Genomic DNA, 15,758 nt, shown 5'->3' with positions numbered 1-15,758 from the left:
AGTTCCCACATATGCTGAGCACTTGTTGGCTGCTTTTCCTTCACTCTGCGGTCCAACTCATCCCAAACCATCTCAATTTGGTTGAGGTCGGGGGATTGTGGAGGCCAGGTCATCTGATGCAGCACTCCATCACTCTCCTTCTTGGTAAAATAGCCCTTACACAGCCTGGAGGTGTGTTGGGTCATTGTCCTGTTGAAAAACAAATGATAGTCCCACTAAGCCCAAACCAGATGGGATGGCGTATCGCTGCAGAATTCTGTGGTAGCCATGCTGGTTAAGTGTGCCTTGAATTCTAAATAAATCACAGACAGTGTCACCAGCAAAGCACCCCCACATCATAACCCCTCCTCCTCCATGCTTTACGGTGGGAAATATACATGCGGAGATCATCCGTTCACCCACAAAGACACGGCGGTTGCAATCAAAAATGTCAAATTTGGACAAATTTCCACCTGTCTAATGTCCATTGAGCGTGTTTCTTGGCCCAAGCAAGTCTCTTCTTATTATTGGTGTCCTTTAGTAGTGGTTTCTTTGCAGCAATTCGACCATGAAGGCCTGATTCACACAATCTCATCTGAACAGTTGATGTTGAGATGTGTCTGTTACTTGAACTCTGTGAAGCATTTATTTGGGCTGCAATTTCTGAGGCTGGTAACTCTATTGAACTTATCCTCTGCAGCAGAGGTAACTCTGGGTCTTCCATTCCTGTGGCGGTCCTCATGAGAGCCAGTTTCATCATAGCGCTTGATGGTTTTTGTGACTGCACTTGAAGAAACTTTCAAAGTTCTTGAAATGTTCTGTATTGACTGACCTTCATGTCTTAAGGTAATGATGGACTGTCATTTTTCTTTGCTTATTTGAGCTGTTCTTGCCATAATATGGACTTGGTCTTTTACCAAATAGGACTATCTTCTGTATACTCCCACTACCTTATCACAACACAACTGACTGGCTCAAATGCATTAAGAAGGTAAGAATTTCCACAAATTAACTTTTAAGAAGGCACACCTGTTAATTGAAATGCATTCCAGATGACTACCCCATAAGCTGGTTGAGAGAATATCAAGGCAAAGGGTGGCTATTTTAAGAATCTCAAATATAAAATATATTTGATTTGTTTAAAACTTTTTGGGTTACTACATAATTCCATGTGTTATTTCATAGTTTTGATGTCTTCACTATTATTCTACAATGTAGAAAATAGTAAAAATAAAGAAAAACCCTTGAAGGTGTTATAAAACTTTTGACCGGTAGTCTGCTTCACTAACGACATAGGCACTCACCCAGGCGGTGGGTGGGTTGACGTTTTTGGGGCTGGTGGTGAGGTAGCCCTGATAAGAACAACCACATCTGTCAACAATCATGTATTGGATGAGATCCCATTTATCCACATACCAAGCCAACCAGTGGTTGGCTCGGTCCAGACCCAGTAATGTACGCAACTATGCATCCTCTGGGCTGGAAGCCTGGGTGGTCCCGCCGGACCTCTGTCCATCTACCCAGGAATCTGACGTGACCGATACAATGTGTCAGTCAAAGTGCCCCACCTTGCAATCTGCTTGATTTCAACGTCTCCCATTTCTATAGAATGTTCAACGTGTGTTGCCCCATTCAAGTTGTATGTACAGGAATTCCCCCAGGTGATGACGTTATACGGAGCTACGTGGTCAGTATCATTATACGTTTCCTCTATAATTATGTTTACATTGGTCCGATGACACGGTTTAATCAATAGGATTATAATGGGAGCTCTTTAGCTCTTATTCCGCAAGAACGCCTACGCCTTAATGCTCACTCAAATGCCAGTTCTCAACTACAAGAACCAGGAGGAACTCGGATGGAAGAGAACTAAACGACTGAACTAGCGAGAAGTATGGCGAATTATCAAGCGATGTCGAAAGAGTTCTTGTTCAAAGCTGCCGACCAGCCAGTGATTCACTTGTAAGGCCTTTTGAAAACCTCTGTGTTCACTGTTCAGGGTACAACAAATGAAAAGCCACAGTTTGTTTAGTTCAGCCAGGGAAAAAACCCTAATGTTCTTCTCTCACTCAACCACAAGCACACAGCATAAGGGAAAATAAAATGTTCACACCAACGATGACAGACCGTGCCACGAAACCAAACTCACACATCACCCGCATGGAACAGAGGAAGAGAAGAGAGGAGAACAGAAGTGGTGAGTCTACTTTTAAACCTACCTAGACGAGATGGAAAGAGAGAAGCAGGAGCAACTTGAAATACTACCCATGGTGATATTACAACAACAAAAATGTGAAACAGGGAGAGAAGAGAAGAGGAGTGATGGAACAACACCAGCAGTACCCTGCTTCCCTGTCAATCTGATCTGTCAGAGCAGCATTAGGGAGGTCTGAGAACAGCTGCCAGGCATTCTCGCACGCTAGGATTCCTCTCTCTGTCTGGGAGAGGAACACTGCTATGACTACACTTTTCCAAAAGCTAGGGGCAAAGGATAAGTATTTCGGCCTACGTTGCCCCTTGTGGGGCAAACCCTCACAGGTTTTTGTAACGACTAACTAGTGACGAATCTTCATTGTCTTCTTTGTTAATTTGTAATGCGGTTCTTAACATTTTTTCTGAATACTTTGTATCACATACCATGTCTCTGGCTTAATTTTCTAGTTTAACAGGTGTTTATATAAAAGTGCCATCAAATCCCATTAAATCTCTCCATGTTAATTAACAAGATTTAACTAAGAAAGTATTCCATTAAATTATATATACAGTACACAGTACTGCTGTGTTTTGACAGTAGCTGGTGGGAGAGTGTATAATTTGGAGGAAGAATTTCCCTCTGAACGAGCTACTGTATCCTCTCTCCTGAATTTGAGAAAGAGCTTGCTTCCCTGATTAGCGCCAGAACCCCAAATTCCTCTATTTTCCTCTCTCTACCATATTCACTCTCTTTTCCTCTTAGAGAGAGAGACAAAATCAACAGATCAACAATATCAAGGCCCAGAGCGTTGCCGTGCCAACACCCCACTGCGTTCCTGTTACACCCCACTGCTTTCCAGTTACACAGTTAATCGGATGAAGAGTGTAAGATTAAAGGAGCTACATCCCAAGGCATCGGCTAATTGATTTAATATTGATGAAATTCCAACGAGGGGAGGGAGGGGGGAGGCAACGGGGATCCAATTTAAACTGTACTCGCTCTCACATTTCATGTCAAGAAATGTTTAGTTAGTAGGGGTGGGGAAGTAAGGGAGGGAGAGCGGTTCCTTCTATTTTCTGTACAGCCTAAATACACACTGTAAACCAAATCCTAGCTAAAGGCATTATTGGTATCCACAGGTGTAGCCAGTGGCATTTAAACAGTTTGATATCAACAAATGAGTCTCAAGAATATGTTCTGATAATCCTTTCTTGCAGAGGAATTAGGATCACACAAGCAGTATAATAAGAGATAAGAGACTGAGACTGGAGCCACTCACCTGCTGGCTCCTCTGTACTGCTGGCTGTTGTTGTCGGAGGAGCAACGGGAATCTCTGTTTCCAGGTTAAAAAAACGCACAAACACAAACAAAAGTTAGCTTTATTATGTTTTAATGCATTTGACATAGAATTAAAGACAACCGTTATCTTGATGTAAGAGTTATGTAAAATAAGACAAGAGTATACAATAAGAGCGTTTATTTTCCAGCAGACAAGCTTTAGTGTTAGTGTACAACCTAAAGTTTTTCAGTAGATGTAGACGTGCTGTGTGGGGTAACCGTATGAAGGGATGGTTACTGGTTAGGTTTCGCCTGTAGAGATTTACTCTCTCAGCTGTATGGCATCCATATTAGGAAGTCTGAGAACTGATGACTTCCTTATATGAATGCCATACAAGTGGAGCTACCTGGCAGATCAGATCAAAGGGGAACAGCGAGATGCAATCTTAAGATCTGGAGGGTCGATATCAGGAGGGGTGTGAAATCTGTAATGTCTCTCCCCTCATGCCTCCATTTGCCCCCACGACGAGGTATCTGCGGTTTTACATCCAAGACTTCATTCTCTCAGCTCTCCTTCCTCTCTCGTAGGCTATTCACAGAGGCAGGAAGTTGACATTGAAGGAAGCCATGCATGAAGAGAGCTCCTCTTATCTCCAAAGGAGCAGGATGGTAACATTAGATAACAGTAGATATAAAACATAATGCATTTTGTTACATTGGCGGCAAAAGGGGGGATAAAACCACCGAAACAGGTGTGTAAGCAGCGAGGGGAAGCAAGGACAGAGAAGCACAGATACAGTTGTATGAGAACACACAGATAAAAGGAAACGGTGGCAAGATAGATAAGATACACAGGAAAGGAAAAGGAAGAAAGAATCAAGTCTTCTGATCAACGCCTCTGATTAGGTTGGTTGGTTGATTGCTTGGTTGCTTGGTTACTCCTTGCCTTCTCCCAATCGTACAGATTAGTATACAGTACAGTATCCTGTATATAAACATTATGAATCTAAAAGTTGACTAATCATAGGGGCGGCAGGTAGCCTAGCGGTTAAGAGCGTTGGGCCAGTAACCGAAAGGTTGCTGACGTTCTGCCCTTGAGCAAGTCAGTTAACCCCCAACAACAACTGCTCCCCTGGCACCGATGACGTGGGTGTCGATTAAGGCAGCCCCCCGTACCTCTCTGATTCAGAGGGGTTGGGTTAAATGCGGAAGACACATTTTGGATGAATGCATTCCCCTTTCCCTTAATTGTTTAATTTATACAGGCCTAATTTGGTATTTTTTCATTAAGAATCGAAGCGTCTGTCTTGTGACAAGAAAACAAATTGCTGCCAGAGGCCATGTGGTTCTTACTCTCTACTGATTACTCTGTGTCACTGCTAATCGACCTGCCAAGCCCTGATAGCCGATCAGGATTCAGCCATGCGTGCCATATCACATAATAATAATGAGCCTGTTTCTCATAATCGACTCATATGGTCGGATTTACGGCCCTCTACATTGGAAAGTATATGAAGTCAGAGCTATTACATTTTATCCCTCCCTGTTAAAACTGAAATTGGCAAGAGGTTTCAGTATTGCTAAATGTTAATGGGAGGGCTTTAAAAAAGATTATTTTGCAATTATAGAAGAAACTAAATATTTTTGTTGATCCGATCTGATCGCGGGGACCTCAGCATCTCCAAGTTTCACACCTCCGAGTGACTGGGGCAACTTTCCCAGGAAAATCAAAGATATCCGATTCCAATGGAGTTTGTAGTTTTAATTTATCCCCTTTGCTTGGACATTGGCCAAAGATATCCCCTCGGAACGATTCATTTCATAAGATATTTTGTTTAACCTCTGAATCATAATTTTATTGACCAAAAGCAGCAATTAAAATGTATTGTTTTGGAGTCTGAAAACAAAGGCCAATTAATTAAGATAAAGTGGCGGCTATTTGTTTTGAGATGATGATTGCCCTTGGTGATTGGCCCTTTTCCCTTTTTAGCCAATGAGGGACACTGGTGGATCCTAGAGTTGGTGTTCGTTAACTAGGCTCTGGACCTGGACTTAGCACTGTTGGATTTATTGGGACTGTCAACATGGGGAGGTTGAGGCTTCACAGAGGATTCTGGGGGATGATTTGTTTATTTTAGCTTTCAGATTTACCGGTTGGTCAGAACACTGTGACTAAACGCTTGTCTGAGGAAACCAATAGAAGAGAGAAAGAAGAAGAGTAGGATTCTGTGCCATGTAGTGTGTGTTTGTCAAGCTAGGATAGAGTGGGTGGATGGGAGGGACGGAGGGAGGGAGGGTGGTTGGTTGGTTGGGAGGGACAGAGGGTGGTTGAGAGGGACGGAGGGAGGGAGGGAGGGAGGGAGGGAGGGAGGGAGGGAGGGTGGTTGGTTGGTTGGTTGAGTGAGTGAGTGAGTTTGTTCCTTTTTGTAAGTTGTCCATTTTCTTTGTGGAGGTGTGTATGAAGGTTTCAAGCATAGAGATGGAATGGGCAAAAGACAGGTCATATCTCGACCCAAGGTTTTAATATGGGTGGCTGGTGAGGCAAGTTCAGGCAACTAGGAAAGGCTGGGTTCCACGTACTTATGCAGGGGGCAATGGGCGAGCGGCTCTGCTGGTAGCCTTTAGCGCAGCGGTTGCACGTGATACCAGTCACGCCGTCTTTACAGGGACATTGGCCCGTGGTTTGGTTACAGGTTTTGCCAGCAGCACCCACGGGATGGCAATCACATGCTGTGAGGAACAGAAGAGAAGAGGTAAGAGAACACACGTTTGGCGTGGGGGGGACACAAAAACATGTAACACCCATATACAGAGAGAGCACAGATACAGTACAAAACAACAACAACAATAGCAGTGGTGGTGGCAACAACAGGGTTGGAAACGTGAGCGTCGAGGACAGAAGGGATAGTGAAGCTTGTGAAGCTTGCTGCAGGAAGAGTGACGAGACTTACTTGGGTCCACAACACGACAAGCTTGACGTGCAGTGCCATCGCTGCAAGAACACACGAACAGCATACACTCAGCATATTCAAACTGGCATACGGTACTAGTTGACATTGACTGCTGGGAATCGTTGGCTCTTTCCAAGCTGTTATCATGGTAACGTGATCATGACAGTAGGATTGTCCGGGATCAAAAAGTTGTGTCTATAATGTGTGTGTGTGTGTGTGTGTGTGTGTGTGTGTGTGTGTGAGTGAGTGAGTGAGTGTGTACTGTACTGTGTGAAAGAAGGGGAATGGAGCAGGCGACTGTGTTTACTAGATGATTAAATCGGAGTGATAATCCTGATTGGCTGTTTTTTATTAATCAGAGGTTTGAGTCTGGAACCAAAATGGCTGTCACATTTCCTCTCTGACTGGGGGGTCTATCTAAGACATATGCTTCAGGAATGCAATTATTTCTGAATGCACTAGGCTAACCCCAACCCCCTATTTATTTTTCAACTAAACCCACATTTGGTCTATCTTGCCAACTAAACTCACTTTATCAAGTTTGATAAAGAATTGAATAACAGATCAACTGTTATAATAAATAACGGTAAACTATTGGCAAAGTTGTTCCTTTTGTCTATCTTTGTTTGCATTGTTCATGTCCAGGCATGGCGTGGTTACCATAACGATATGTCACACATGACGCAAATCCGATATTCTAATCAAGACCAGAACTTCTCTAATAATCTCTCAACATCTCTCTTCTAGTCACCAAGCCCCTAAGCTCCATGAGACGTTGTTGTTGCCAGGGTATCAGAACTATGTGACTTGGGTCTGGTTGTGTGCATCCCATGGGCTGTGTTCCGTGCTGAATGTTTACTGTATGTCCTATAGAACGACCAACAATGTCGGGTTTCAGCAAATGACTGGTTTTCAGCCAATGATGTCGGATTTCAGCAAATTACTTTGGGTTTCAGCCAATGATGTTTGGTTTTAGCCTGCGGGCATATTGTCCTTCGGAATGGCCCCTCCCTACATCTGTCTAGTGTCACTTGTCACTATGAGAATCATCAAAGGTCTCAGTTTGAGATATGCAATTTTAGGATTTGTGGGTATAAGCAGTTACACTGGTGTTACAGACCACAATGTGCATTCTCATTCCCCATGGTGGGAATGTTATGGGAATGTTGCTTGGCCTCTGCTTTTAACTGGTACTGTACTAAATGACTGGATCTAATGACCTCAGGCCAGACTTTGGTACTATGAGCTGTAAACATACAGTTGCCTCAAACCTGAAACGATATTTCAGATCAGAGAATGTTGAGATTAGGTACAATATTTTATGAGAAGCTTTTGTATTTTGGTTGATTCATTCAGGCTATGAGCCAGTAAGTATTTTAAGACCTCTCTCTCTCTCCCTCTCTCTCGCTCTCTCTCTCTTCCCCTCCTCTCTTCCCCTCCTTGATCTCTCTATTTGTCTATATTATGTGAGTCAGTGGCTGTTGTTGCTACTCTCTCTTATATTAATCAGACAACGAAGGGGGAATCCGTAGCCCTCTCCCCTCTGTTATCAGGCCGGCGGCCTTTAAAGCAAGTGTAACGATTAGCACTTTATCAGGCCAATCTGTCACCAGGTTTCATTGCCTCGTTTTGTCTGGGTCTGGAAGAGGAGGGGGGAGTGGTGGAGGCTAGACAACAGAGAGAGAGAGGGAAAGAGAAAGAAAAAAGGGGGGGGGGGGGCTTACACACAACCTATAAACAAGTGTAGAGGCCAATCGGGCACGTCTTCAGGCACGTAAATTTAAGAGCCTGTCAGTGGGGCGGAGGGGAGTGGGGTAGGGGGGCGTTAGGGAGGGCAAAGTGCGGCCCTCTTCAGAGCTTCTGAGAGCTAGCATGGTGTTTTTAAGAGCGTCTGCCCCACTAACCACGGCTTAAGCCTGCCAGTAAATCAAGTTGCTCCGCACATGGTCTGCAGGTGGGCTGCTCTTTTTCGCTTGTTCTCTCGTTTTCTCTCTCTCTGGGTGTCTCTTTCATTCTCTGACTCTCTCTCTCGTTCTCTTACTCTATCGCTCTCTCTCTCTCTCTCACACTCTCTCTCAATTCAATTCAAAGGGCTTTATTGGCATGAAAAACATATGTTTGCCAAAGCAAGTGAAATAGATCATAAACAAAAGTGAAATAAACAATATAAAATGAACTGTAAACATTACACTCACAAAAGTTCCAAAGGAATCGAGACATTTCAAATGTCATATTATGGCTATATACAGTGTTGTAATGATGTGCAAATAGTTAAAGTACAAAAGGGAAAATAAATAAACATAAATATGGGTTGTATTTACAATGGTATCTCTCTCTCTCCTCCCAGGGACCTCCTGCCCTTTCTGACAGCTACAGCCTGCTGGGGACCCACCTGGTGAGAGTTTAAGCTTTAAGTGGGTGTCCACTTAGCACTTAAGTGGCTACGCTATCCTGCTATCCTTCTTCACAGCTACTCCAGATGGCTGGGCAAGATAGGGACACTAGCTAGCGAAAAGGCTAACTCCTTCCATCCTCGAGTCCTCGTTCACGCACACTTGTAGAGGGCAGAGAAAGGGCTCATGAGCCCCTCACGGTGAGCTAGTTACAGGGGCTAGCTAGCGAAAGGCTAGCTCCTTCCAACCTCTTTCACACACACTTGAAGAGGGGAGAGAAATTGCTTCTCTTGATACTCATGTTGAGCTAGTTAAAGGAGCAGTCTGGGAGAGAATATGCCTTTTTATAAGAGCCTGGGGCTTTTTACAACCCATGGTTAAAGTACTGAGCCGGTTGAGGAGCTCTGAGGGTTGAGGGGCTTGGTCCTGTATATAAATGTCTCGTTCCTCTATATAAAGACCTTGGAGAGGCTCAGCTGGAGCTAAGATTGAGTTCCCTCCTAGTGTAACACACACACACACACTTTGAGGAGGGAGTTACACATAAAAGAGTGAAAAATGTTCTTGGTTAATGGGGAGGGTGGTGGAAGGCATTTCAAAGGAGCTCGCTCTTCGTAGGAGACGATCATTGCTAAATGTGAGAATTGTTTTACTCTGCCAATCGTTTACCATAAAGCTTGTGTTTGAAGTTTGAACTGCAATGCTCCCCAACAGTTTGGTTTTGTGCGTTCGGTGCCTTTAAGAATAATTTGTTGGCTGTTGGATAAGGTCCAACCTGAGCCATGTCTGTGTTCTATTATAATTAGGTTTCTACTGGTCCACAAAAATGTGTGGAGAGGAGAGCGTAAAAAAAAACTGAAATAATGTTACATGACTCAAGCCTTTTTTCAATGACATGTTTATCTGATACAAGGAGTGTCTATCTAGCTTTGGGTTTTCATAGGTTTTGGTATTTTATTGATTAAAATCATTGGAAACCTTAGGGATGTCACACTTTTGGCCAAGGCAAGATCCTATGGGCATACCGACAATATTATAGCTATATACAGTTGAAGTCGGAAGTTTACATATACCTTAGCCAAATACATTTAAACTCAGTTTTTCACAATTCCTGACATTTAATCCTAGTAAAAAATTCCCTGTCTTAGGTCAGTTAGGATCACCACTTTATTTTAAGAATGTGAAATGTCATAATAATAGTAGAGAGAATTATTTATTTCAGATGTTATTTATTTCATCACATTCCCAGTGGGTCAGAAGTTTACATACACTCAATTAGTATTTGGTAGCGTTGCCTTTAAATTGTTTAACTTGGGTCAAATGTTTTGGGTAGCCTTCCACAAGCTTCCCACAATAAGTTGGGTGAATTTTGGCCCATTCCTCCTGACAGAGCTGGTGTAACTGAGTCGGGTTTGTAGGCCTCCTTGCTCGCACACGCTTTTTCAGTTCTGCCCACAAATTTTCTATAGGATTGAGGTCAGGGCTTTGTGATGGCCACTCCAATACCTTGACTTTGTTGGCCTTAAGCCATTTTGCCACAAATTTGGAAGTATGCTTGGGGTCATTGTCCATTTGGAAGACCCATTTGCGACCAAGCTTTAACATCCTGACTGATGTCTTGAGATGTTGCTTCAATATATCCACATAATTTTTCTTCCTCATGATGCCATCTATTTTGTGAAGTGCACCAGTCCCTCCTGTAGCAAAGCACCCCCACAGCATGATGCTGCCACCCCCATGCTTCACGTTTGGGATGGTGTTCTTCGGCTTGCAAGCAACCCCCTTTTTCCTCCAAACATAACGATGGTCATTATGGCCAAACAGTTCTATTTTTGTTTCATCAGACCAGAGGACATTTCTCCAAAAAGTACGATCTTTGTCACCATGTGCAGTTGCAAACTGTAGTCTGTCCAATGTTATTTCATGCTTGAGAGTACCTGTGATTGAGCCAGCTAGCTGCTACCATTCAGCTGTTTTTCTAACCTCATCCGAGGCATTAACGTTAGGTGGTTGGTAGCTGCTGTACTTAATTACAGCTACTGATAACAGTCTGCTGTAGCTTACAACAATTCTAATTTCTAAAGTGGAAGTTGGGAGAGTTTTATTCGGGTGGTTCAGTGAAACAATTATAGTTTCTGAGGTGGAAGTTGGGAGAGTTATATATTTATTTATTTTTTTTGGTGAGGGAGGCCTGCTCTCACCTTTCCCTGATGTTCAGTTCATTTCATCCCGATCTCCTCTGCATTATTGTAGCCATCTGTTGCAGCCTGTCAACTATGCCTCTGCCTATCCCTGTTCTCTCCTCTCCGCACAGGCTACACAAACGCCCCACACCGCGTGGCTGCTGCCTCTCTAACCTGGTGGTCCCTGCACGCACCCCACACCTGGAGTTCCAGGTCTCAGGCAGCCTCTGGAACTGCCGTTCTGCTGCCAACAAAGCTGACTTCATCCCAGCCTATGCTAATCTCCAGTCCCTCGACTTCCTGGCGCTGACGGAAACATGGATTACCACTGAAAACACTGCTACTCCTACTGCTCTCTCCTCATCTGACCATGTGTTCTCGCATACCCCGAGAGCATCTGGTCAGAGGGGTGGTGGCACAGGAATCCTCATCTCTCCCAAGTGGACATTCTCAATTTTTCCCCTAACCCATCTGTCTATCTCCTCATTTGAATTCCATGCTGTCACAGTCACTAGCCCATTTAAGCTTAATATCCTTGTCATCTATCGCCCTCCAGGTTCCCTTGGAGAGTTCATCAATGAGCTTGACGCCTTGATAAGTTCCTTTCCTGAGGATGGCTCACCCCTCACAGTTTTGGGGGATTTCAACCTCCCTATGTCCACATTTGACTCATTTCTCTCTGCCTCCTTCTTTCCACTTCTCTCCTCTTTTGACCTCACCCTCTCACCGTCCCCCCCTACTCACAAGGCAGGCAATACGCTTGACCTCATCTTTACTAGATGCTGCTCTTCTACTAATCTCACTGCAACTCCCCTCCATGTCTCCGACCACTACTTTGTTTCCTTTTCTCTCTCGCTCTCCTCCCACACTACTCACTCTGCCCCTACACAGATGGTAATGCGCCGCCGCAACCTTCGCTCTCTCTCTCCCACTACTCTCTCCTCTTCCATCCTATCATCTCTTCCCTCTGCTCAACCCTTCTCCCTCCAATCTCCTGATTCTGCCTCCTCAACCCTCCTCTCCTCCCTTTCTGCATCCTTTGACTCTCTGTGTCCCCTATCCTCCCGGCCGGCTCGGTCCTCCCCTCCAGCTCCGTGGCTTGATGACTCATTGCGAGCTCACAGAACAGAGCTCCGGGCAGCGGAGCGGAAATGGAAGAAAACTAAACTCCCTGCCGACCTGGCATCTTTTCACTCCCTCCTCTCTACATTTTCTTCATCTGTTTCTGCTGCTAAGGCCACTTTCTACCACTCTAAATTCCAAGCATCTGCCTCTAACCCTAGGAAGCTCTTCGCCACATTTTCCTCCCTCCTGAATCCTCCCCCCCCCGCCCCCCCCTCCTCTCTCTCTGTGGATGACTTCGTCAACCACTTTGAAAAGAAGGTTGACGACATTCGATCCTCGTTTGTTAAGTCTAATGACACTGCTGGTCCTACTCACACTGCCCTACCCTATGCTTTGACTTCTTTCTCCCCTCTCTCTCCAGATAAAATCCTGCGACTTGTGACTGCAGGCCGCCCAACAACCTGCCCGCTTGACCCCATCCCCTCCTCTCTTCTCCAGACCATCTCCGGTGACCTTCTCCCCTACCTCACCTCGCTGATCAACTCATCCTTGACCGCTGGCCATGTCCCTTCCGTCTTCAAGAGAGCGAGAGTTGCTCCCCTTCTCAAGAAACCAACACTCGATCCCACTGATGTCAACAACTACAGACCAGTATCCCTTCTTTCTTTTCTTTCCAAAACTATTGAGCGTGCCGTCTTTAGCCAACTCTCTTGCTATCTCTCTCAGAATGACCTTCTTGATCCAAACCAGTCAGGTTTCAGGACTGGTCATTCAACTGAGACTGCTCTTCTCTGTGTCACGGAGGCTCTCCGCACTGCTAAAGCTAACTCTCTCTCCTCTGCTCTTGTCCTTCTAGACCTGTCTGCTGCCTTTGATACTGTGAACCATCAGATCCTCCTCTCCACCCTCTCCGAGCTGGGCATCTCCGGCGCGGCTCACTCCTGGATTGCGTCCTACCTGACCGGTCGCTCCTACCAAGTGGCGTGGCGAGAAGCTGTCTCCGCACCACGTGCTCTCACCACTGGTGTCCCCCAGGGCTCAGTCCTAGGCCCTCTCCTTTTCTCCCTATACACCAAGTCACTTGGCTCTGTCATATCCTCACATGGCCTCTCCTATCATTGCTACGCTGACGATACACAACTAATCTTCTCCTTTCCCCCTTCTGATAACCAGGTGGCGAATCGCATCTCTGCATGTCTGGCAGACATATCAGTATGGATGACGGATCACCACCTCAAGCTGAACCCTGGCAAGACGGAGCTGCTCTTCCTCCCGGGGAAGGACTGCCCGTTCCATGATCTCGCCATCACGGTTGACAACTCCGCTGTGTCCTCCTCCCAGAGTGCGAAGAGCCTAGGCGTGACCCTGGACAACACCCTGTCGTTCTCCGCCAACATCAAGGCGGTGACCCGCTCCTGCAGGTTCATGCTCTACAACATTCGGAGAGTACGACCCTGCCTTACACAGGAAGCGGCACAGGTCCTAATCCAGGCACTTGTCATCTCCCGTCTGGACTACTGCAACTCGCTGTTGGCTGGCCTCCCTGCCTGTGCCATTAAACCCCTACAACTCATCCAGAATGCCGCAGCCCGTCTGGTGTTCAACCTTCCCAAGTTCTCTCACGTCACCCCCCTCCTCCGCACACTCCACTGGCTTCCAGTTGAAGCTCGCATCCGCTACAAGACCATGGTGCTTGCCTATGGAGCAGTGAGGGGAACGGCACCTCTGTACCTTCGGGCTCTGATCAGTCCCTACACCCAAACGAGGGCATTGCGTTCATCCACCTCTGGCCTGCTGGCTCCCCTTCCTCTGCGGAAGCATAGTTCCCGCTCAGCCCAGTCAAAACTGTTCGCTGCTCTGGCACCCCAATGGTGGAACAAGCTCCCTCACGACGCCAGGACAGCGGAGTCACTCACCACCTTCCGGAGGCATTTGAAACCCCACCTCTTTAAGGAATACCTGGGATAGGATAAAGTAATCCTTCTACCCCCCCCAAATTGTAAAGTGGTTATCCCACTGGCTATAGGGTGAACGCACCAATTGGTGAGTCGCTCTGGATAAGAGCGTCTGCTAAATGACGTAAATGTGCCCTTGAGCAAGGCACTTAACCCTAATTGCTCCTGTAAGTCGCTCTGGATAAGAGCGTCTGCTAAATGACTAAAATGTAATGTAAATGTCTTTTTTATGGCGGTTTTGGAGCAGTGGCTTCTTCCTTGCTGAGGGGCCTTTCAGGTTATGTCAATATAGGACTCGTTTTACTGTGGATATAGATACTTTTGTACCTGTTCCTCCAGCATCTTCACAAGGTCCTTTGCTGTTGTTCTGGGATTGATTTGCACTTTTCACACCAAAGTACGTTAATCTCTAGGAGACAAAACGCGTCTCCTTCCTGAGCGGTATGATGGCTGCGTGGTCCCATGGTGTTTATACTTGCGTACTATTGTTTGTACAGATGAACGTGGTACCTTCAGGTGTTTGGAAATTGCTCCCAAGGATGAACCAGACTTGTGGAGGTGTAATTGTTTTTCTTCTGAGGTCTTGGCTGATTTCTTTTGATTTTCTCATGATGTCAAGCAAAGAGGCACTGAGTTTGAAGGTAGGCCTTGAAATACATCCACAGGTAAACCTCCAATTGACTCAAATGATGTCAATTAGCCTATCAGAAGCTTCTAAAACCATGACATAATTTTCTGGAATTTTCCAAGCTGTTTAAAGGCACAGTCAACTTAGTGTATGTAAACGTATGACCCACTGGAATTGTGATACAGTGAATTATAAGTCAAATAATCTGTCTGTAAACAATTGTTGGAAAAATTACTTGTGTCATGCACAAAGTAGATGTCCTAACCGACTTGCCAAAACTATAGTTTGTTAACAAGAAATTTGTGGAGTGGTTGAAAAACGAGTTTTAATGACTCCAACCTAAGTGTACTGTAAACTTCAGATTTCAACTGTATATGGGGGATTGGAAGTGATGCAGACAATTACATTAATGGAAGTTACAATCTATCTGCAATATTAAAGCTGATCTACCCTCTAAAAAATAATAACAATAATATTTGTGGTGCTAAGTTTGTTAGATTAGTAACCAGACCACCCAGAGAGCTTCTACCTTGTTGTCCACCTTGGCTATCATACCATGTTAATTAACTATCTACACTTGCATGTGATTTAGGCCCAACCACCTGTGTGCTATCAACAACAGGTTCCCTATCCAATAAACTCTAAGTATGGTGGGCCTTGGGCCATGCCTGGACAGTGGGCCAAAATGTGTAATTACTTTAGCTCTACCAACAAAGTTGTTAGAGAAACGAACAAGATGCACCTTTCAAAAGTAGTCACTTAGGGCCCAGGCCCTCAATCGAAATGCATTCTGTGTTTACGCTCTGTCAATGAGGGGTGAAGCCATAAATCTAGGCTCTGGGCACAGTTCTTTCGGAGCCAAAATGGCCGTTGTTCTCAGTTTCCTTCACAATGGTCTCACATGGGAGTCATTTGAAGTGATCGAGTTTCTCATATAAAAGCAAGACTCTGTACTCTTCTACCCTCTTGGATTGCTAAAGGGCTTATTCTGTCCAAGAGCTACCCAGCAAAGGTTCCTGTTGAACAATAAATAACTGAGGGCCTTAATTGCTGTCACTTTAGTGTAGCTGCGTGGTGCGTATTTATGTCACTGGAGGAGCGAACAGAAATTAGTTACACAGTTTTAGTTTTC

General features: G+C 45.2%; 1 protein-coding gene across 1 annotated transcript in view; it reads right to left on the bottom strand.

The window, feature by feature from the left end:
* LOC311130330 (netrin-1-like) overlaps positions 1 to 15,758 on the bottom strand; it is a 53,642-nt gene that overhangs the window by 17,113 nt on the left and 20,771 nt on the right. The window contains exons 3-5 of the mRNA XM_084163059.1: positions 6,430 to 6,443; positions 6,032 to 6,377; positions 3,453 to 3,506 (exon numbers count right to left, since the gene is read on the bottom strand). Coding sequence (XP_084019185.1) covers positions 3,453 to 3,506; positions 6,032 to 6,377; positions 6,430 to 6,443 — 414 coding nt within the window. The remainder of the gene's footprint in view (positions 1 to 3,452; positions 3,507 to 6,031; positions 6,378 to 6,429; positions 6,444 to 15,758) is intronic.

Source organism: Coregonus lavaretus (assembly GCF_964263955.1).
Source record: "Coregonus lavaretus genome assembly, chromosome: 6".
Lineage (NCBI taxonomy): Eukaryota > Metazoa > Chordata > Actinopteri > Salmoniformes > Salmonidae > Coregonus > Coregonus lavaretus.
Note: the sequence above shows the minus strand (reverse complement) of the source record. Positions and strands in the feature narration are given on the sequence as shown.